The sequence below is a fragment of the Osmerus eperlanus genome, chromosome 8 (genome assembly GCF_963692335.1).
Source record: "Osmerus eperlanus chromosome 8, fOsmEpe2.1, whole genome shotgun sequence".
NCBI classification, from domain to species: Eukaryota; Metazoa; Chordata; class Actinopteri; order Osmeriformes; family Osmeridae; genus Osmerus; species Osmerus eperlanus.
This window is the reverse complement of record NC_085025.1, coordinates 4,119,459-4,142,258: the sequence shown is the minus strand read 5'-3', so window position 1 is coordinate 4,142,258 and position 22,800 is coordinate 4,119,459. Positions and strand designations below refer to the sequence as shown.

The 22,800-nt window shown below is 47.0% G+C and overlaps 2 protein-coding genes and 1 long non-coding RNA gene across 3 annotated transcripts in view; all 3 read left to right on the top strand.

Annotated features, from left to right (window-relative positions):
- LOC134025176 (MAM domain-containing glycosylphosphatidylinositol anchor protein 2-like) overlaps window positions 1-6,993 on the top strand; it is a 96,393-nt gene extending 89,400 nt beyond the window's left edge. Inside the window, exons 15-17 of the mRNA XM_062468072.1 lie at window positions 4,225-4,355; window positions 4,659-4,755; window positions 6,799-6,993. Of these exons, the coding sequence (XP_062324056.1) occupies window positions 4,225-4,355; window positions 4,659-4,755; window positions 6,799-6,887 (317 nt within the window). The 3' untranslated portion in view covers window positions 6,888-6,993. The remainder of the gene's footprint in view (window positions 1-4,224; window positions 4,356-4,658; window positions 4,756-6,798) is intronic.
- LOC134025319 (solute carrier family 25 member 47-A-like) overlaps window positions 1-22,800 on the top strand; it is a 312,104-nt gene that overhangs the window by 266,183 nt on the left and 23,121 nt on the right. The gene's annotated exons all lie outside the window — the stretch shown is intronic.
- On the top strand, window positions 9,522-10,677 carry LOC134024926 (uncharacterized). Its single transcript, XR_009930949.1, has 2 exons — window positions 9,522-9,552; window positions 9,591-10,677. It is a non-coding gene; the product is annotated as an uncharacterized LOC134024926 (long non-coding RNA).

Genomic DNA, 22,800 nt, shown 5'->3' with positions numbered 1-22,800 from the left:
TAGCTGGAAAGGCTAGCCAGGGCAGAGCCACGCTAGCTGGAGAGGCTAGCCAGGGCTGAGCCACGCTAGCTGGAGAGGCTAGCCAGGGCAGAGCCACGCTAGATGGAGAGGCTAGCCAGGGCTGAGCCACGCTAGCTGGAGAGGCTAGCCAGGGCAGAGCCACGCTAGCTGGAGAGGCTAGCCAGGGCAGAGCCACGCTAGCTGGAGAGGCTAGCCAGGGCAGAGCCACGCTAGCTGGAGAGGCTAGCCAGGGCTGAGCCACGCTAGCTGGAGAGGCTAGCCAGGGCTGAGCCACGCTAGCTGGAGAGGCTAGCCAGGGCTGAGCCACGCTAGCTGGAGAGGCTAGCCAGGGCAGAGCCACGCTAGCTGGAGAGGCTAGCCAGGGCTGAGCCACGCTAGCTGGAGAGGCTAGCCAGGGCAGAGCCACGCTAGCTTAGCCCACCCTGGTGGCATGTGGAAGTGGCCAGGTGGGGGGTTGAACCAAACATCTGGAGAGGGGGAGGGAGGGAGGGGGAGTTGGGGGCACAAGAGACCTTCCAGTCCCCCTGTTGAGGTTGAGTAGGCCGTGACATTTCCAATTTGCTCAGATTGATCACCAGCCAACCCCCCCCCCAGCCCCCCCCCCCCCCCTCTACCAGCCCTCCCCTTGGTAGTGCCCCAGCCCATGCCAGGACTGGGGCGTGTTATGATGAATGGGCTAAATGTCAAGGGCTGGAGAAACAGATAGAACAGAAAGATGCTCTGCTTAGCATTCCAGCTGCCTGGCTCTGAAAGGGTAGCGCTGCAGTTTGGGAATGCTGGTTTGGAATGTTTGGAAAACAGGAGCAAGTCATTGTTGAGCTCGATTTTCCACTCACTGCTTTCCATTGAACATGAAACAAGACACAGTTTACATGTTATTAGCCTTCATCACTTTCAAAAATGAAGAACCTGCGAGCAAAACGGAAAGGTTGGCATGGATTTCCATAAATCTTTCGAGTTTTTCAGTACCCAGCCTTGCTGCCACAGTATACCGTTGTGGCCATAAGTTATGGCAACGACAAATGTTGTGTTTTGCAAGTTTGCTAGTTCAGTATTTGAGGAAAATGTTTTCACATGTTTCTATCGAATACTGGAATCACAATAAGGCACATTTTATATTTTTTAAAGCTTTTTGGGGTTTTCAATATATGCAAATAGTCTCCTCTTTTACTGCAGTCAATCTGCTCTTAAAATCCAATCAGAATGATAGTGATTTCACCTGGCTAGATCTAGTTCATACTTTCCCCTGGGCTGATGATATGACTTACTGACATTATGTTAGCAGTCATTTTATGCCAAGGACCAGCATGCTTTGCAAACACAAAATGTATGTCGCTCCCAATACTTTTAGCCATGGCTGTAGAGCTGTAGAGAGATCTCACACAGACGGCGGCAGAGACAGACTATTCAACCAGATGTATTGCGGTTGTTACTGCGAGTGTCTTCTGGTGCGGGCGATGGGCTGAGGTTAGGTGAGTCATCACCAAGTTGTGTGTCTCTATGGTGCTAAAGGACGGACCCGCTCAATAAGAAGGCTTCGACCTCTCTCTGGCTCTGAGAGAACGTCCAACTTAGCTAGCGGGGGCTACCTGGCACAAGGTCACAACTAATTACCGAGACTCACTTCAAAGTTTGCCTTTCGGTGCTAGTGTCACGTTTGTTTACAGGATTAAGTCCCAGAGCGCACACCAACAGGGAAACACACACACCACACACACACACCACACACACACAATGATGAATTTGTGTTATGTTGGGTTCTTAGGGGGTTAGGTAGATTGGAGGCGCTCAGAAGGCCGATGCTGTGTTGCTTCTGGAGCCCTCAATCCTCCCTTCTTCCTGCGCTGAATAGGAAGTGTCCACTCATATAGCGGATTAAACGGTTTATCCCCTTAGGGTTCATTCACCGAGAAATTGAATATTGTAAGTTCCAATATGGGCTTCCTCTTTGCATGTCAGAGGGAGATTTTTTTCTCAAGCAGATGCTGATGTTAAAGCCTTTTTTAGTTGTTTTCACAAGTGCATCTGCACTTGCAGTGGTGACAGCATCTTGCACTTGCAGTGGTGACAGCATCTCTTCTAGAACTCTCCGTGGAGCACACAGCAGAGAGGTAACGCTGACATAACCGCCTCCCGGTTCTGGGAGTTCAAAGACGGCGGCAGGCCGCCAGCTCTGGAACATTCCTCCGCTGTGTGAGACGCACTCCAGCGGGAGATGAAGCCTAGGGTCAGGTTGTAACGACGGAGAGAGCTCATCTCATCTCGTCCTGCAGATTTTGTTGTCGTGTCGGGATCGGGTGCTGAGGAGGAAACCGACACAGGGATGCGTGGCTTCTCTCTCTGTCTCTCACTTCACTCTCTCACTGTGTCTATCTTTTTTCTCTCTGTGTGTCATACACACACACACACACACACTCACACACACACACACGTTCTTCCATCGTGGCCTGTGCTGTAATGAGGCACCTTGCTGCGCCTGGAATGCATCAAAGCAGTCCCACTATATCAGTCCCTCCTCCGTCTCCTGGACCACTAGGCAATGTGGTCCCTCTTTCCCTCTTTCTCTCCCTCTCTCCCTCCCTATCTCTCTCCCTCTCTCCCTATCTCCCTCTCTCCCTCCCTATCTCTCTCCCTCTCTCCCTCCCTATCTCTCTCCCCTCTCCCCTCTCTCCCTCTCTCTCCCCTCTCTCCCTCTCTCTCCCTCTCTCCCTCCCTCTCTCCCTCCCTATCTCTCTCCCTCTCTCTCCCTCTCTCTCCTCTCTCTCCCCCTCTCTCCCTCTCTCCCTCCCTATCTCCCTCTCTCTCCCTCCCTATCTCTCTCCCTATCTCCCTCTCTCTCCCTCTCTCCCTCCCTATCTCTCTCCCTATCTCCCTCTCTCTCCCTCTCTCCCTCCCTATCTCTCTCCCTCCCTATCTCCCTCTCTCTCCCCTCTCTCTCTCTCTCTCTCTCTCTCTCTCTCTTCTCTCTCTCTCTCTCTCTCTCTCTTCTCTCTCTCTCATCCCTCTCTCTCTCTCTCTCTCTCTCTCTCTCTTCTCTCTCTCTCTCTCTCTCTCTCTCTCTCTCTCTCCCTCCCTCTCCCCTCTCTCTCCCTCTCCCTCCCTCCCTCCCTCCCTCTCTCGCTCTCCTCTCTCCCTTCCTCTCTCCCTCTCCTTCTCCATCTCTGGCTGTGATTCCCTCCTGGGCCTCTAAGCAGCAGGGCTGCTGAGAGTCAGGGGGGCTTTGCCGTGGGAGTCGGCGTGGCGCTGGCATGCTACTAACAGACATCTGCCCCTCACTGCACACCAAGAGTAATTCACCTTTGTTCGTTGTTGTTTAAGTTGTTCTGTTTGGGGAGGGGGGGGGGGGAGGGCTTGCACTCTGTGTCATCATCTGATGGTGTGACATCAAAGGGAGAGAGACCAAACAAGTGGCATCACTAAGGGGAGTCATCACGTCGGACCTGTTCATATCTGACATTTAACAGCAGGCACACATTGAAACACCTTGCAATAAAACTCCACGCCAACGTTCTGGGGAGCAGCGTTAAAACCGATTCACATGCTTTCTCATTAACTATAAATCATTGAGAGAACCAAAGTGAAGTTGTTGGGGTATATTTTTATTTTTTTACTGCGGAATTCTCGTCACTTATCAGCAATTAGTTTTAATTAAACTTTATTAATACGTGTTAGGGAATAATTCATCATCACTTGGTGAAGCTCAAATTAATAAATGTATCAATTCATATGACCCACTTTTAACCTTTGACACTGCTCTGCTCTGCTAGCATGCACAAGAGGAGATGAATTTGCAATGTGGAGGATGATATGAATGTTAAGTTCGAAATGTTATAAAACTCTAAAACTGACTCCCCGAGTGGCAGTTGGTCCTCGACATTAACTGGTAGCGTTTGTTTCAAGTCCAGTAATGTGCTCCATCAAGCATTCAATATTGACAAGTGAGAGTCTTGGAAGCTTTTTTTATGCGTCAGCTCTCCACATGAACGCATCCGTAGCTACCTCACAGTGTGAAGGAACAGTGTAGATGTGAGCTCTGATACGGAAAGAATGAGAAAGAATCCCAGGATCAATCAACAGAAACAAAATTGATGGATTCACAGTTGGTCCTTGAAGTGATTACCGGTCTCTCTTCTCCTTGTGTGCTAGACTTCCCCCTGATCGCCTCTCTGTGTGTGTCTCTCTCTGTGTTCCCCTCCCCCACAGGGACCCTGAACGCCTTCCTGAGGCAGAAGGGCCAAACCGCCTCTGATGGCCCCGTGTGGTCGTTAAGCGGTCACCAAGGTGACCGCTGGAAGCAGGCCAAAGTGAGCATCCATCCTACTGCGTCCTTCCAGGTGAGTCGAACGCCGGGAGCTCTCGTTTCTTGATCAGAGAGCGCACTCTCCCCCTCTCCTCCCAACTGCTGATGCCTCTCTGGTATTGAGTGTTAGTTTCCTGGGGACTCATATTGATGTAGCACTAGATAGACCTTGAGATAAAGTGGAGGATACTGTGTGGCAGACAGGAGTTTGGAATGCTGTCCTCTCTCTGGTGAAAAGAAACAAAAACATTGTTGGAGTACCGAAGCTAAGCAGAGACCATTTAAGGGAGCAGCTCACAGACATGTTATCTTGTCCCCTGTCCTTCCTCCTCTCCAGGTTGTTCTTGAGGGGATTCGAGGCCCAGGCATCGAGGGAGACATCGCCATCGATGACGTCACCCTCGAAGAAGGAGAGTGTCGAAACCCACCAACCAGTGAGTTCATCAAACAGCCACGCCTTAAGGCCTTACACTTCTGTACGTGTGTACGTGCATACAGGACATCAGAAACAGTGGCAGCGTCGGCATTTTCAAAAACCCACCCGCCGTAACTACTTCTGCTTCTCCGTTTCCCGTTTCCATCCTGCATGATGTCACAGGATCGGTGGTTGACCCGCCCCACAATTTCTGTTGGTAGTGCGCCCTGCTTTTGCGTCCACCCTCACACACTCGCCAAACGCACGCAGGATACTAGCGGCAGCCTTCCCACGCCTGGGCACGCGTACTAAACGAGAAGCGCAATCACGGCCTTTACAGTAGAGGAGCCCCCCCCTTCCCCGGCCTCCCTTCCTCTGAGGGAACGGCGAGGGGTTGTGGCCGAGGTGTACAGTAAGCTGGTCAGAGGTTCTCCTGCCTGCGAAGGGGGGGGGGGGGGGGGGGGGGGATCGAAAGCGCGTTGCCAAGGCGACGGTGTCAGCGAAACCGGTGTCAGCGGCCCAGACAATGTGTAGTGCTTCTCTGTAATTGCGCCAGAGGAACAAACAAAGGCAGGAATAGAAACAAAACGGGTAATGGCTCGCAATTGACAAGATGATATCGACAGGTAGGGGGGCGGAGCTCTCTCCCTCCCAGCAGGATGTGAGATTCAATCCCAGACTAAATGGAGCAGCTGCCGGACAGAAATGGCTCTTTTTGGTCGCTTTTGCAGAGATGAAGCCATCCGTGTTGCCATGTCATTTAGGCTTTCTTTTCCTTACCCCCCTTTGTGCGCTCCGAAATTGTAAACCTGCAGGATAAAATTATATTTGTTAGTCTGAGCTTGAAATGATAAACACAGGAAGGGGGAGAAAAAAGTCTTTATTGAATCTTCAAATGTTACATTGTAAATATTCCTGACTGACCTCTCGACATGTGATACTGCAGTTGTTTATCTGGTGCACCAGCCACACCACATAGCGTCAGATAATTGGCTTCACTTGACAAAGAGGTTCAATCCCAGTTTCCTAGCTTCCACATAGCTGTATGCAGTTAATAGCAGCAAACACTGGTCATTATTTGTATCTCCAAAATGTTTTCATAAAAAAAGAAAAGAAACATTTTGTGGTGTACAAGTTGAAGCATTCTGGTGGTGCATTACACTTGCAGGTTGGGTAGTTGGGCTTCGTTATCATTCAGAGCTTTTTAATCTCTTCATTTGTAGTTAAGGGGTAAGTCACCTCACTGGAGAACAAGATGTCATGTCATGAATTATGCATGTCAGTCTTCTACAATGAATCTTACATGATTCTCTGTGTGACCATGGAAACAGTTCAGTTTGCGAAAGGTAACCCCTCAGTCTCTCTTCTGGGGTCAGTTTTGCCAACTGTGGAGGTTAGAGTAGAATGCCGTGAAGCTGCCCACAGGTGGTATTTACTTAGCCTGGCTCTGCCCTCCTACGTACTTCCGCTACATTTTCCTACTGTACTAGGTCTGGGCTTTCGGTATATTAGTCGTTTTTTTCCAGCCACATTTTTGCCGGTCCAATCAGCGAACAGAGGGAGTGGCTGACAACGATGACCTTGATGTCGTTCACTAGCTTGAGTTGTAGTTCAGTAATGGCGGCGGAGAAAGATGCGAGGAACGCCATTCGGTCCGTTGTGGCAACTGCCGAATATCCAGAAGTTAAAGCCGTAGCAAGAACAGTCTTTGCTGAGTTTTCTTGGTAACCCTGATGTTGTGGCCCCTCCTCCCCACAGGGTTTGGGAAAAGTTTGATTTTCCGGCTAGCTCCGTTAGTGGTGAAGGAGTTGGCTAAGGCGAACGCTAGCGATTGGTTATGGCAGATCCAGAGTGTCTCTGGGCAGATCCAATAGTTTTAAACTTCAACAGAGTATCCGCCTTCAAGGAAGTTAACGATTGTCAATGGAGCGATTGCAGACTCTCTGTACAAATGAAATGTACAAGGATCTGGTAGAACCAGGCTAGTATTTACCTTGTCTCTCTCTCACACACACACACACATGTTTAGACTAACATACTTCTATTCCATCTCCTTCTCCAGATCTCAGCGCCGCGGCTCCACCCACGTATGCCCATATATGGCCGTTGAGCATCACGTTGGTGATGACCTTTCTGGGGGGTCAAAGGTGACCCTGCAGCGCGTCGTTGTCTGTTGTTGGAGGAGGAGGAGGAGGAGGAGGAAGTCCAGACCAACGTCTGTGAGCTAGAACCCTTGGCATCCAATCACCAAAGATCCATGCATTCTAAAGGCAGCGGAGGGCCCCCAAATTGAGGACCACAGAGGAATGAAAACTAATAAAACTGAGAAAAAAAGGAAAAAAATGACACAAAAGGTAATAAAGAATCGTTTTTTGTTTTTTAAGAGACATCTTTTACAGAAAATGCTCCACAGCGCTCCCTAGTGAGAGCGTTACCCAGCAGAGCCATGTGTTGGTGAGGAACAGGCCTGTACTTTGTGGCTGTTCACAAGTATTGAGGGAGGACTATTTGTAAAGCACAAGGACAACTTTGCCAGTTCTAACATTTTCTTTGTCTGGGAAATAAGACATTTGTGACTGAAGAAAAAATAACTCTTTCCCACCATACAAACACACGCCATCTCTGGATCACATGGTTATTTCCTGGCACCTGAATGCCAGTTTCCCCTCTGCCCAACCCCTCGCCACACTCTGATCCTTTTTGTTTTGGCTCGGTGCTGAACTGTAGAAAACAAGAAAAACACAATATTTCGTTTATCTATGATTCTCCTCCTTTGCCCGGTAGCTGCCTACCTATCTCTAAACACTGTGCTCACGAGTCAAAGTGGAGAACTGGAGGGATGACGGCAGGCAGAACAGATGAGGTCTGGGGAGAGACACAGGAAGACCCAGGAGGAGGATGGAGACTAGAGGGAGAAGTGTCAAGAAGGGAGGGAGGGAGGGAGAGGAGGCAGAGGAAGAGAGAGAGAGAGTTTCCAAGAGTAGTTCCTGAAGGGGTCCTGAAGGGGCAAGGAGGAGTTTGGACTAAAGTCTCTGAGATAGTTAAAAGTCTGTAGAGGTCTGGGAGGTGGTGATTGACAGGCAGGTGGAGGTTCAAGTCTAGCTGGAGGGGATTAGGGATTAGGGAGTCGTGAGTTGAAGAGGTCAGGCGGTGTGATGGATTGGGAGAGAGGAGAGGGGTAGGAGTGGATGAGAGAGGGATGTTTTGTGGTGGGTGGAGGTGAGACAGTCTGGTATCTCTGGGTCTTGTCCCTATCACCTGCAGGGGAACAGAAGCCACTTTCTGCCATGAAACAAAGTGCCTTCATTACAAAAAAACGAGTTGTGAGCCTGGATGTTAACATCAAACACATCACTATTGATGTTTGCTCTGTCACCGATGGGCTATTTTGTACATGTTTCTTTTGCCCCAAGTGCTGATGGGAAGGCATGCTTGCTCAGAGAGGTATTAGGTTACGTTAGACTTAGAACTGGCTCCTGGTCGTGTGTGTGTGTGTGTGTGTGTGTGTGTGCGTGTGCGTGTGCGTGTGCGCGTGCGCGTGTGTGTGTGTGGGGCTTGTTTGCACGGCGCATGTGTGAACAGACATGGAATCAGACAAGTTAGTGGACGCTGACCCCTTGAAAGTCCAGTCATCACAAACCAAGCAGTCAGGGCAACCTCGGAGAGCAGGACGCAGAAGCAAGATGGTGAGGAACTGCAAACAAGAGGACTCTGGACTTTGCTTCTGACAGTTCGAGATCACAAGGACAAAAAACACTGGCCAATCAGATGTAGTCTTCTACGGAGTCTCCATCCCTGCTTGGCGGATTTTTTTGTGTGTGTGTGTGTGGGGGGGACAAAACAGAAAGTGAAGAAAACAATGTGTTGTACAGGGAGGAGAGGAGAACTCTGGGGCTGCAGGCTCTAAGTGAGATTGGTACGCCTCGCCCGTCCCCCTCTCCTCCACCTCGCCCGCCCCCCTCTCCTCCACCGTTTATATCGAACAATACCAGAGAAAAGATAATAATAACGATCATAATAATAATAATGATATTTTATTACTCTAGCGAGAATGTTTCTCTGCTTTTACACAAACTGTGAAGATTGACTGTGGAAGATCTACCTGAGACCATCCATAACCTTAACCAGCTGGTTTTTAAAAAGTATTGTAAAAAAGAGAAAAGAAAATGAAAAATTCCGTACGTTGTTGGTTATGAAAAAAAAAAAAAAAAAAACGTTTTGAGGAACTTGTGTCTTGTTTCTTAGTTTTTCTGTTGAAATGATCTGACTTTTAACTTACTTTCCTTCTTGTCGTCTCCATTGCATTGCTGAAGTATCAAAACAGATGGAAGCATACCAAGTCAACCAATTTGGTAATTGTATAACTTGTAAATGTAAAAGAAGCTCTATTCAAAGGTTTATGATCAATGTTTTTGTTGAAGTACAGGAAGCACAACATATAAGGTCTCAACATATAACATGCAGTATATATATGCACATATATGTGACCGGCTCCTACAAAGTCAGGCTTATTGACCCCACAGAGACATTATTATTAAAAATAATCAATCATTTATTATATGGTTTTGTGCTCTTGCATTGATGTTTCTACATGTTTCCCATCTAAAGTCATGATACAAAGAAATCCAGTGAAAAGCTATGGAGGCCTTCGCTAATGGAAAGTGTAGACCCATGACTAGAGAACTGTGTGCTTGTACTGTTGAGGGGTTTGGGTGGGTGTTGACCAGAGGTTGTAGGGTAAAAACAGTACAGTAAGTCTGGGATAGTCAGACCTGGTTGTATACAAGTGTGGGCATATTCAGTGTACAATAGGTGTGTGATAAACAGGTACATGTCGGGTAAAAAAACACAGAGGTCAAACAGAGCAGAATGATAATCATTACAGGGCATCACGACATCCTTGTATAATGTTTATGTATAATGTACACGTAGGATACTGTATTGTTCCTTTATTACAGCTATCTGCGTTTGGCTATTTGTGTTTATGGATGCCAAGTCATACTGAATGTAAATGAAAAATTGCTATTTTTACATCTTTTTGGGGTGGCGGCGAGGGGTGACGTTTTTTAAGCATTTGTCATTAGCTACATGACAGAACTGACTGAGCTAAGAAAGATCACATACTAAACATACAAGAGCAGGACAATTAGCAACTGCTGTATTGATCCAGTCCATCCCAGGACACCTATAGTAACACTGAGGTCTACCGGTCACACTTCGACACCCTCACTACTGAGGAATGGTTGACATTGTACAGTTGGGATTCACACCTTACTGTAGTCTAGAATAGGTTACAAAAGAGCCCCCTAACAAATGTATCTCTGAACAGACAAATTACGTTATATACTAGAGCTTCTTTTTTTTCTGGGTAAAAGGGTTCTGGTTTATATTCCATGTGAAGGGCTTTGTCACGTTGTGCCATTTCCCCCCCTGTTCTCTCAGTATCAGTAGGCAGTCCCCAGTGACATCACCATGTCATTATGTCTGAGAACTCAAGCTATCTCGCAGCATCACAATCTCTCACACCCTTTGTTCCCGGACGCATCTCAAGAGCTTGCAGTCGCTTCCTCTCCTCGCCTACTGAGTTCACTAGCACAGGAGGCAGGATGGAGACCAGGAGAGGAATCCACTCTAGACCACTGAGGATGTACCCCCATTGAGAAAATTGACACTGAGATATGCCTGTGTAAGGTTGATTTGATGCTGTACTGTAATGTAAGGGTTGTTATGAGAGCTGTGTAACTGTACTGTTTCATATATCTTGTACTGTGCCAATACCCTGTAATAATGATCTGTCTTCTCTGAATTCTGCTCTATTTATATATAATATATTTATATATAATTAGGCTTCTTCCTTATTCACTGTATTTCTTTGGATTTATCACCCATTTTTTGTGCCATACCTGCAACTAATGATAAAATAAAGAAAAATGATATTTTACGTTTTTTTCTGTTTCAAATCCATTCTGGGGGTGGAAGGTCATTCTAGGCGTCATACAACAGGTGTGTGAAACATCTTCTCGTCTTTTTGAATCTCTGCATAATTACCTGTATAAACGCAGAGCGCTCTGTTGTTAGTTCCCCCAAGCCCTCTCGTCTGTGTGACACAGTTTTGTTCCTGACACCTTGTTTCCTGCGCTTCTCGGAGGCCTATTTTATTCCTCAGTGATCCCCTGTCCTCACCTCAAAGGACTAGAAACAAAAGCTTTTGTGTCGTGCAAATTGTTCTTCTCTCAGCGAGGCCCCTCATTTTGAAGCTGTCGCTAAGTGCAGCAGACAAGCTTGGAAAACTCTGGGCTTTGGAGATGGGGCGCGGTGAGTGATGTGACCAGAAAAAGGACAAGATGGAGGAACAACAATGTGTGTTCTTGGGAAATGGAGTCTGGATGATAACCAGATAGTATCCCTATGCATAGAAGGCTTCAGAAGTAACTACCGCAAAACCTTCATTTCGCATTCTGTTCCCATCCACCAGCAGCTTGTGTTTGTTGGAAAGCCAATTAATAGCTAATGCAGGGAAGCACTTTGCTCTGCAAAGCAGCCTGCCACTACAGGGCTGATCTGTCAGTTAGTTTACTTAGACGACTCTGGGCCTTTTGAGACGATGTTGCTTTTTGGGAGGGCAGCTGATCTTTCCATCCAGTGATCTTCCCATAGGACGAAGCTCCTGACATGAGGACAGGTTGTCCAGGGAGAAAGAGGCCTGGTGTTGTTGTTGTTTTTGTTGTGTGGTATCCATGGGAACAGTGGGAGGGTGCTTTATTGTTTTATGAGATGCAGACGTTTCTCATCTGGCCATGCTGCCTTAGGGGCACCCTGAGGCCACCCTGTGGTCGAGGGAGAGTTTGTGTGTGTTGGTGTGTGTGTGTGTGTGTGTGAGTGTGTGTGGTTGGAGGAGGCATATGTCTTCATTTGGGCAGCCTCCTTCAGGATTCAAATAAAACATGATAATTTTCAATAATTCATAATCTTGTTTATTTTAAAGGAGCCCCCTCAGTCGCTCCTGTGATTGGCTCGTCTGCCGAGGTCAGACAGGTGAAAACGGAAACATGCCAGTTTCCCCAAAACAGATTTGAAGGCAAAGTGAAGTGTGTCTGTCACCACACTGCCAACACCTACCTCATCCTTTCCTTTCAGTCAATACCGAGGAGTCAGACCGTAGGGGAAAGAACTTGGGATTGCATTTCATCCTGGGATGCATTCATTCCCTGTGTCACATATCGTTGGTATTGCCTCATTTATACACATTTATTTGTATGGACACTGGGACCAGGTGCACATTTATTCAAGGGTGTATGTAAGGTGGTTGCAGTGAGCAAAAGGGCAACAAAAAAGGAAAAGCTTTTTTTACACAGTGTTTTAAAGGAACTCTAAAGTTTGGCTGCTACCTTTATGATCTTGTTTTATCCGACATGTCCTCCATAAAGCATGACGAACCTCCTTTTTTGTCGGGATGATAAGTTACACCCATAAAAAATTCAGATTGTTTCTGCTGCTGATAACCCTTGGTAGCATTTGCCCTTTAAAATCCTAAGCACTTTCAATTACCTTCCCCTGCAACTCATCTGTCCGGTCTCTTATCGTCTCCCTTCTCTGTTTCAGCCAGACTGAGATTGCCAAGCAGATCCCATTAGAATGCACACCTGGTATCTCATCCGGTGAACAATGCCATTTTACATTACATTATATTCCCCTCTCTCCTTGCCATGCACTGCGACAGCGCTTTGTTTACATGGGTACTGGTGCTTCCTGGGCGGACAGGAAAATGTCAGGGAATGCTAATGGGGAGCTAATGTCCCTCAGAAGTCAGCTGGCCACGTCAGTCAAACCAAAGCTATTCAGCCATGCCAGCTGTCTGTCAGAGTCATTCAGATGAGCCCCAGACATGTCTCAAGCTCTCCCTCAGTATTGGCAAATTATGAAGGGCAATTTAAATTTCCTATCAACAGGCAACGTCACAACAGTTGCGTTTAAACTGATTTGCGTTCCGCTGAGAATTATTTAAGTAGATTATGGATGAGGCTAAACATGTCAACATCTCTTTTGATATCCATTAAAACTAAAGGCATGGCACTGAAAACGCCCTGCTGTTGAGCCTTCAGATTTCTACTGAGATGTAACTCATCCATCTTTTTTTAGTTTATTTCAATTGTGTTTACCTAGTTTTTACTTAGAAAACGAGTCATAAAGTTGTGTTAAAGCAGATTTTCAAAACAAAAAAAATTACAGTTGTGTCTTTGTTTACTAAAACTTTGGTTCAAGCAGTCGCACCAGCTCTCAGGAAGCATGAATTATATCTTTGTCAGCTTCTTGTCCATCCCAAACAGTTAGTTCCCTAACAGACTCTAAGTAACTTCTCAATGATTCATTCCTCCATTATAATCAGCAGTGACTCTCCATCTGAGCTCCCCTACTCAGCCCATGGCTCTCACCCTTTCCTGTGTGTGTGTGTGTGTGTGTGTATGTGTGTGTGTGTGTGTGTGTGTGTGTGTGTGTGTGTGTGTGTATGCGTGTGTGTGTGTGTGTATGTATGTGTTTGTGTGTGCTGCTCCGAGATGTGAGATAAATTAATCTTTCTCATGTGCTGCCATCCCAGCAATGTTGACGCAAAACTTAATGCTTAATTATTTATCCCTCAGCCCTTCGGAGGCGAGCCAGCGCGCCCGCGCTGCGTCGTGGGGGGTTCTCATCAGAGAGTGGTGCCCATTGGCTCCAGAAGAGACATCTGTGCTCTGTGATAGATACAGAACGAGGGAAGGACGTTGCAAGATCAGATCAGCGGCAGATGACAGCGTGTAGGAAGGTTCTGGAACTCAACGCTTGTCCACGGTCGCGTTATGATCATTAGCCTCTGGGCGGGTGGTGGTTTGGTTTCGGGTAGGGTTTACTGGTCCAGGATCAGCAGTACCGGTCCTAGCACATTTGGCGCCCTAGGCAAGATTTATCAACAGCACCCCCCCCCCAGCACCCCCCCCCAACCACAACAAGGACATATGACGTGGTGTGGTTGGCGCCCTATGCTGGTAGGGCGGGAGGGTTAATTAATGGATGCACTTGGGAAAATGCTACACCCCTTTCATGCCGCCCTAGGCGGCTGCCTATGTCGCCTATAGGAATGACCGGCCCTGTGGATCAGGCTGCGTGCAGATCAGAGGGAGGGACTGTCGCTGACTCGCCACATCCAGAGGGGGCGTGACGACACGGAAGACCTTTAGATCGTCAATCCACGTTGACGGCTTTCGCTGGGTTTTGCATTAGTACAGATGACCTTCTCGTTACTGGGTCCTGATTACGTGTCACGAGGATCCACCCCCACACCTCATCCTCGCTCTTCTCAACTCTCGCGATTATCTGGTGGTGGTGGGGGTGAATTTTTGTTCACTTTCTAAGCTAACGTATCACTTTAATCTGAGATAACAGTGTCAAGGCCCACATCCTGACTGGGATTTTCACACCTGGTTTAGGTTGCAGTCAAGAGTGCAGTCCTATCTTCTTGGGTGTAAGTATAAACTGTAAACGTGTTATACAAGATAGCAGAGAGAGTTTGAGTCAGACAGTTAAAAATATCTCACTTCCATCATAACAGCAAGTCCTGAAAAAACAGAACAAAAACAGCCACAGAACTGCATTGGGGAACACAGTAAAGTGTTCAGCTGGCCCTGACTGTCATAAACAAGTGCCAGTTCAAAATAAGGTGCCACTAATCTCCTGTGGCTTTATGAAGGGATGGTGTCTAAGAATTCTCAAGTGCACTTCCGTCATGTAAAACACCACCTCTCTTTCCTCATTTCCAGCCTATAAAGGCCCAGAAAGCGTGAAGCAGTGGAGATGCCATTCCGTAATGTGCCATACTACATATCTGGTTCTGTATTAAAAGTATTGATGTAGTCTTTAGACCACTGGGTTGAGTCCCATCTGCCTTGTTTGGAGTTGTTTGTTTTTGTGGCCACATGGCGCCATCATAACAGATGATGTCTTAACTGAGTAACCAGTGGGTAATTTCCCTCTTATTCTCCTCTTAGACAATCGCACGGCTCTCCTCCAATTGTTGTCAGTGTCACACAAGTGTCCTTTGTAGACAACGCCGCAATCAAAGGATGTCTTTCTCTTTGAAGACGATCAGGAAAGCTTCTAAATTCTTCACAGTTATCATAGCACTGGCTCCTTCAACTTTTCAAAGTTTCCAGATAGATTCACCAGAGCAGATGTCTATATATTCCCCTGCATCAAAGATGGCAGTTGAAACCAGATAAACACAGCCAGGGAGATTGACAGTAGACTCCCCTTCAGAATAGTATTAGCATCCAAATGGATTTAAAGTCCGATGGAAGGCCTAAGGGGAAGCCCCTCAAACTAAAACATCTTAGTTTGTCTGTATTGGTATATTATTTCTCTGGGCGGGTGAGATTCATTGTCACTGTTAGAAAATGTCCCTGTGTCAGGTCTCTGACAAATTCAGCTTATCCTTGGTTCTGCTCGGCAAGGCGTTGCTTGTTCAGTCCCACACAGCTACAACACAGATCTCCAGAGCTCCTCCCTCAGACGGTAACAGACGAGGGGGATTCTTTTCACCTGGGATGGATGTTTGACAGTTGGATTGTATGTTTAGAATCAACACTGTATGGTCACTGGAATGTGACCATCAAACTGACCACCATTTTGATCCTCTTGTCCAGTGGTCTTCAACCTTGGTCCTCGGGACCCACTGCCCTGTATGTTTTGATCACCTGATTCAAATTAATGGTTATTAATCGTTATCTATCTCTGCAGAAGCCTGATAACGACCATTCGTATGAATCAGGTGTTTTGGAGCAGGGAAGCATCTAAAACATACAGGACAGTGGGCCTTGAGGACCACTGCTAGTCTACAGATATCCTTTTAGAGGATGCCCAATCTTTGTGATTTTATAATAGTCTTTAAATCCTCTTGGGCTATTAGCCATTACTGGTGGTGAGACAAGCTTGCTTCCTGTATTCACAAGTCAAAACTCCTGTTCTCGGAGATTCTTCACCTCCGCAGTGCGAGACTCTCCTGTTGTTGTGTTGTGGGATAGTGGTGTGGCACTTCATACTTCACAGGATGTCAATGCTCGCGTCACCGACGAACCAATGCTAGATGTGTCACCTCACCCTTAGATACCGATCTACTGTCCAATGGAGCCTCTCCAGAAAACTGGATGAGGCATTGATTCAAATGCACAAGGTCAGATTTCCTACATCAACATTGATCACATCAGTGGAAACTTTGCCCTGACACTCAAAGTCTTTGGTTTGGAAGTAGGACATCGATTGCCCTAAAATGATTCCAGGATTTTACAGTAGAGATGCAAATTTAAAGAAATCATTATTGTTAAATAAGCAATGCTAACGCTACTATTCTGAGTACTCCAATCAGATCAATTTGGCTCATGCCAGTTAATCAGTTGACCCACAGTTCTAACCAGTTCACGTAATCCTCCATCAGTACTCCATACTTCATGTTCCAGTATCAGATCCACTAACCTTTCAGTGGCCTCTAAGTTTTCTGCCATCCATTCCCTCCTATTGGCTGTCTGCAAAAGACAGCCAAGTGTGAATTTTTAATTGTGTATTGAGGTCCATTGTGCTTGTCTTTCCTAGGGGGGAGAGGTGGAGATATAGATCTAGATGACTGTGCCCCCTGGCTGCCTGCAAGACCCATCGATCAGAAACGCCTGTATATACTGACTCATGTGAACAGACAGAGAGAACTGTCTCATGATTCACTCCATCACTAAGAACACACACTGAGACCGGGCCCTGAAGAAGCCTCATCTGTTCCTACACAGGTTTATTGATGGCTCGATCATTGAAGTTTGCTGTATCACTTCAAGAGGTGGTAGAAAAACTTTTCTATGCTTAGAACTGTACAAAAGCTCAGTCACTTTTTTCTGGATCAGTCCTGCAGGGTATTATCCGAAGCAACTGATTGCCTCAATGAAAAGGAAGGTTGGATTTGAACAAGGCCTGTGTCTTAAATAGCTCACCCATTCATTCACTATCTAGTCCCCATTGTGAGGGAATAATCTGTATTATTGTACTAGCTGGAATTCCTTCAGAAAGTGCCACACTAAATCACATTTGGACAGACTAGCCTGGTGTGAGAGATTTGTGTAGACATTAGCGTGCCTTGGGCGATTTACAGAGACACCAAAAAGCACTTGAAAATTCCATTTTCGTATTGTGAGCTTAAGCTGGATTTGTATCACATTGTCATGCAAGGATGGGCAATCAGAGGGGAAATAAGAGACGTTCCCCAGCCTAACACAGGGTGATGATGATTCGGGCACTGCCTTGCTCTCTCTCTCTCACTTCCTGTGCAGTGGCGTAAACACAGAGAGCTATTTTTGGTGCTCCTAGGGTGCAGGTGTCCAATTATATTTCACACTCTTGTGGAGGTGCAATGTGGGGCTGCCAGGGGCACTCAGTGGACTGTGTGCACTCTGCTGCCCCTTAGCGGGGGGCCGGTGCCCCTGGAGGGAGGCAGAGAACAAGGTAGCTGGAGGGAAGGAGAGAAAGCGAGAAATCAAGTTGCTCAAATTGGAAAAAGACAAGAATGTGTGTTTGTGTGTGTGAGAGAGAGTGTGTGTGTGTGTGTGTGTGTGTGTGTGTGTGTTTGAGATAGAGAAAGAGAGAAAGAAAGAAATAATGTGATAGCAGGAGGAAGAGATCTATTGTTAATTCACTGCCCATCAGTTGCCCTTGAACTCTCGTCCACGGGCATCACGTCCTCTGCACCCCCCATGATCTTCAACCTTCACCTCCAACATTAAGACACCGCGGTTGGCCCAAAAAACATCAAAGTACTTCGGATGATCAAAAGGCCAGTGATGAGACATTGCTTGGTGTTTCAGATGACAGAGGAAGCACTTTTCCACTGCATGGAAGGTGGGGGTACTGGGGTGGGGGTTCTAGGCCAGGTTGAGGAGGCCCAGGTCGATACAGTAGTGTGAGGAGAATTTTGAGTAGTGGATGGGAAGCTGAGAAGAGATTTAAGGGGGGTTTGTCTTGTCTGTTCTCTATTTACCGCTCACACGGTCTCCAATCCAGATGGTTTGAGATCCTTTGAGCTCCCGAATTGTTTTTGATGGCTTTTCTTTTCTCCTTTTTTTTTTGTTCTCAGGCAAGGAAAGGATTTTTGGAGGTTTTGTTCCAGCGGATACTTAAAATTCACCCCCATATTCTACAGGAAGAATCTGATGAAATCAATAAAGCCATCTGCTGGAGTCCGGCTCCTGTTGGACTGGTGTTGGTATGGTTGCCCTACACAGAGCACTCCTCTGGTCATTAGTAGAGAGGAGAAAACAGAGGAGTTTTTGTTGTTTGTTCCCGCCTGTCTGAATCCTGAAATGTCCAGAGATGGAGCCCAATGCAATCTGAAAGGGTCAGTCCTTGAGATAAATTGGCACACACACAGCAAACCTTGGAGTGCATCACCCAAATAAATGCTTCTCCAACACTGGTGAAGTGACAAGCACAATCCCCTGGATGCTCACAGGCCCCAGCAGAGGTGACAGGACTGGCAGTGACACACACACACATCACACACACATCACACGCACGCATCACACTCGCAGCATTTAAATGAGAGTAGGCCTTTTGGGAGCCTGAAGTAACAGCTTTTGTCAAAGAAAATAAGCTGTGTTAGAGTCCATGGAATTTTCATGTTGTTAAACAAAGCTCTTGTGTAAACAACATGTTGAGGTGATGTGCATTTAAATGAAGGGAAATGCAGAAGGTGTGAAGGTAGGAGGCTGGAGAGTTTGTTTCCATCCAGGGTCTTCAGACTGAGGTGAAACCCAGTCTAATCAATCCTTGTGGTCATCACTGGCTCAAAAATGGACATTCACCATATCCTGATGTATTTATGTCATCATTATACTTTGTCTTTAAATTAAGTATTAATATTAACCTGTTTACGCTCCTGTTTCGCCCGCGAGACAAAAATGCTGCCTCCCCCTTCCTCAGTTACGACGCACTAAATTCTAAAAAATATATTTTTTAGACGCTACACATGTTATACATCGTTGGAAAGCTACGATTCTTGTGCTTCCATTGAAATAAACCAATTCAAGATCAAGTCGCAATAGCAAGCAAAGTCAACGTCTTTTTCCGGTGAACATTCCTTCAACAATGCCAAAGAAAAAAGTTGTACTCACCCTAAGTTGTTCAAATAGGTCCAGGTGTGCAAATCATGCCATCAAAACTTGATCTGCGTAAGTCCCAAGGGTTCAAAGTATCTAACCATGTAAAGTAATTCGTCCAAATACAATGTTTTACGTTCATGAATAGCCATTATCCTTTGTTTCATTATGCAAGTTAGCCGAAGGAAGAAACAACTTGTTCACATAAAAGTGTTATTTTCTCCGATTTATCAACGGAGTATTTACAAAATGAAGGTCTCAAAATGTCCGTTGAACCCTCCCCTTTTGATTGACACCTTGTTCGACCCAATAGGAGCTTCCATGCCCCGTTGACAGCCCTCTAAAGCCAACTAGGTCTGTGCGTCCTGCCCCCCCCCGCCCCCCCCCCCCACACTCGTTCTAAACAAATTTCTCGAACTGGCTTCGACTGGCTCTGAAATTAGCTCGTTAGCCTTGTAGCTGACAGCTAGCTGAAAATGCCAATACCTCATTTGTATGCGTCTGTGGAGCCTTCAAAATAACAGTCGATTGCGCAATATGGTTGACAGAATCAGTGTTCTTTGTGCGCCAATCCTTGGAATCAGATAAAGCACTCCAATGTGTTCATGCTTCAGTTTTTGTGTTTCAGTATTACTAATTAGGGATTTAGCTATTATATATGATATTTCTAAGTACCAGAGATGGGCCAGAGATAACAATTATGAAAAATAATACCTTTTTATTTGACCTTGACCTTGGTTACAAAGGGTCATTTTGGAGTCTCCAAAAGACCCTTTTAGAAAATTCCTGGATGTACTCTTATAAAAACATGTGTCAAATATGAATATATTGTGGTATTATGTTTGACTTTTGATTTGAATTGGGTAAGGCTTCAACCTGTGGTCCAATTTAGTCTTCCAGATAATACCTACCACCTCTAGGCCTCTTCAGGCCTCTGTTTTCAAAACAAAATCTAGGCGGAAATAGAAATTTTCACTTTCCTTGTGTTCAAGCTTCTATTACTCAACACTAGAAGGACTGACAGGGGTCCTGACAACAGGGGACATAACTTCAGAGTGTCAGCTTTCAAAAGAGATCATTTACATGCATGTACTCCAAATGGTTCAAGAACAGCTTCCAATTTACTTTGGGTATGCTGTTTAGGCGTTTTCAGGCAAATTTAACAGGAACATGAAAAGGTTAATGTTCATACTTAAAATATGATCGTAAAAGACTCTGGTAAAAGTTGAAGTGCTGACTACACTTTTGGTCGGAAGTAAAATTAAATAAAAACTCAGTAAATGTGAATGTCTATGACTGACACAGCCAAATTACTCAGGTGATCGTCTTTTTGGAATGCTTTCTCCAGGTGTTTGTGTTGACATTACTTAGCACTTGAGAGATTCTCTCTTCGGACTGCAGTGAATGCATATTTGGAGGGAAACTTTCCCCTGCTCTTCTCCCTATCAATAATTCAAGCCTGTTTTGGTATTTGGCATCATTGTTGTGTCACAACACGAGGTGAGCATTAAAGAGGGCTATGCCTGGAGTACACCCTGAGGAGAAGTAGAGAAGAGGGCAAGGAGAACATGCAAGGTCACATACAGTAGACAGCTAGTCTTCAGTTCTTTGTAATTGACTTTCCAAATGACTGTGCTCTACTTGATCTCCACATTTGTAAAACTTTTTTTTTACCTAGCACATCCATATAGCTTTATTTTATCACTAAGGACGCCATATTTTACTGTTATTGCTGAATATGTAATTTGATCCCATGGATCTAGGAGTCTGTCTGGTGGACTGACGGCAGAGGACAGTTAGTGGTCAGAATCAGAACATTACCATACAGTATTCCCTTGCAACAATAAACTGACATTTCTAGAGAGAGAGGAAGAAAGAGAGAGAGATAGAGAGGGACAGAGAAAGACAGAGAGAGACAGAGACACAGAGAGAGAGAAACAGAGAGAGAGAGAGAGAGAGAGAGAGAGAGCGAGAGAGAGAGAGAGAGAGAGAGAGAGAGAGAGAGAGAGAGAGTCTTGGCAGTGATCCCTGTTCTGCTTATCAAAGGCATGCTACTTTATTCCTCAGCTGATGAAAACATTGGTTTGGCTCTCCTCTAGAGTTATTTGCCGGAGAGCCGTCCTCCTCCTCCTCTGAGCTCTGCATCCCCCTCTCTTTTTCATTAATGTAATCACTCACAGTCTGATTCTGCACTGCCTTTCTCCTTCACTGGTCCTCTGCCCCGACCCAGAGAAGCTGTGAAGGTGACTCAAACGATCAACAGCCAGGAGGAGGGAGGGAACTTTGTCTGTCTGGCTGGCTGTCTGTCCGCTCCTCTCCCAGAAACCACCCCGACAGGCTAGCTCCACACCGGCTACCTGCATGTGTGGAAGGTCAGGGGCCTGGTGCTCAGCCCGTGTCTGCTGTGGTGCGTGTGGAGGGTCAGGGGCCTGGTGCTCAGCCTGTGTCTGCTGTGGTGCGTGTGGAGGGTCAGGGGCCTGGTGCTCAGCCCGTGTCTGCTGTGGTGCGTGTGGAGGGTCAGGGGCCTGGTGCTCAGCCCGTGTCTGCTGTGGTGCGTGTGGAGGGTCAGGGGCCTGGTGATCAGCCCGTGTCTGCTGTGGTGCGTGTGGAGGGTCAGGGGCCTGGTGCTCAGCCTGTGTCTGCTGTGGTACGTGTGGAGGGTCAGGGGCCTGGTGCTCAGCCCGTGTCTGCTGTGGTGCGTGTGGAGGGTCAGGGGCCTGGTGCTCAGCCCGTGTCTGCTGTGGTACGTGTGGAGGGTCAGGGGCCTGGTGCTCAGCCCGTGTCTGCTGTGGTGCGTGTGGAGGGTCAGGGGCCTGGTGCTCAGCCTGTGTCTGCTGTGGTGCGTGTGGAGGGTCAGGGGCCTGGTGCTCAGCCTGTGTCTGCTGTGGTACGTGTGGAGGGTCAGGGGCCTGGTGCTCAGCCCGTGTCTGCTGTGGTGCGTGTGGAGGGTCAGGGGCCTGGTGCTCAGCCCGTGTCTGCTGTGGTGCGTGTGGAGGGTCAGGGGCCTGGTGCTCAGCCCGTGTCTGCTGTGGTGCGTGTGGAGGGTCAGGGGCCTGGTGCTCAGCCCGTGTCTGCTGTGGTGCGTGTGGAGGGTCAGGGGCCTGGTGCTCAGCCCGTGTCTGCTGTGGTGCGTGTGGAGGGTCAGGGGCCTGGTGCTCAGACCAAAACAGCCTCCCTCCCTCCTATCTTCAGTCCTCTCCTTCGTGTGCTCCAGTCTTCTCGCCGTCCCCTGGAGGGAGAGGAAGACACGCGCCGAGGCCGTACGGGCCCCATCCCGTCATTACCCACGATGCTCTTCAGAGGTGCCATGTCTGTGTGCGCACACCCAGAGGGCGGCTTAGCCAGCTGAGAGACGTGATCCATCACAGCTGAATCCCAAGCAGCCAGACTCCCAGCAGTAATTGTGTTCAATTGAACGTAAAGACGAGACAACTCATCTTATTTGCACAATAATTCTGCAACATTACATCTATTGATTGTCATAATTTTTTATTCATGGTCCCATTGAATCCTGTGATCGGAGGGAAATTAAAAGTTTGGGCTGCTGCTGGTTATTCCTAGCATTAACATCACAGGGTTTCACACCAGCAGGTTATTGGTTTTATGCAAAACAGAGATGGATGGACCAATGTGTGTATTAATGATTGTGTGGGTGTCTGTGTGTGTATGAGTTGGTGTGTTTGTTTGTGTGTGTTGCCATAGATGTGTTTGTACGTGTGTCCTTGCAAAACTAATGTGTTTCCATGAGAAATCTTACCGCCATGTTGTAACCGTTCCTAATCAATGAGAGACCACTTGAGATTAGTACCCATGCCCGAGGGAAGCCATTTGGTCTCCAGGACACAAATCCCTGGATATCTCTGACCCGTCCACCACTCTGTCACTGCGCTGTGCGCTCCCTG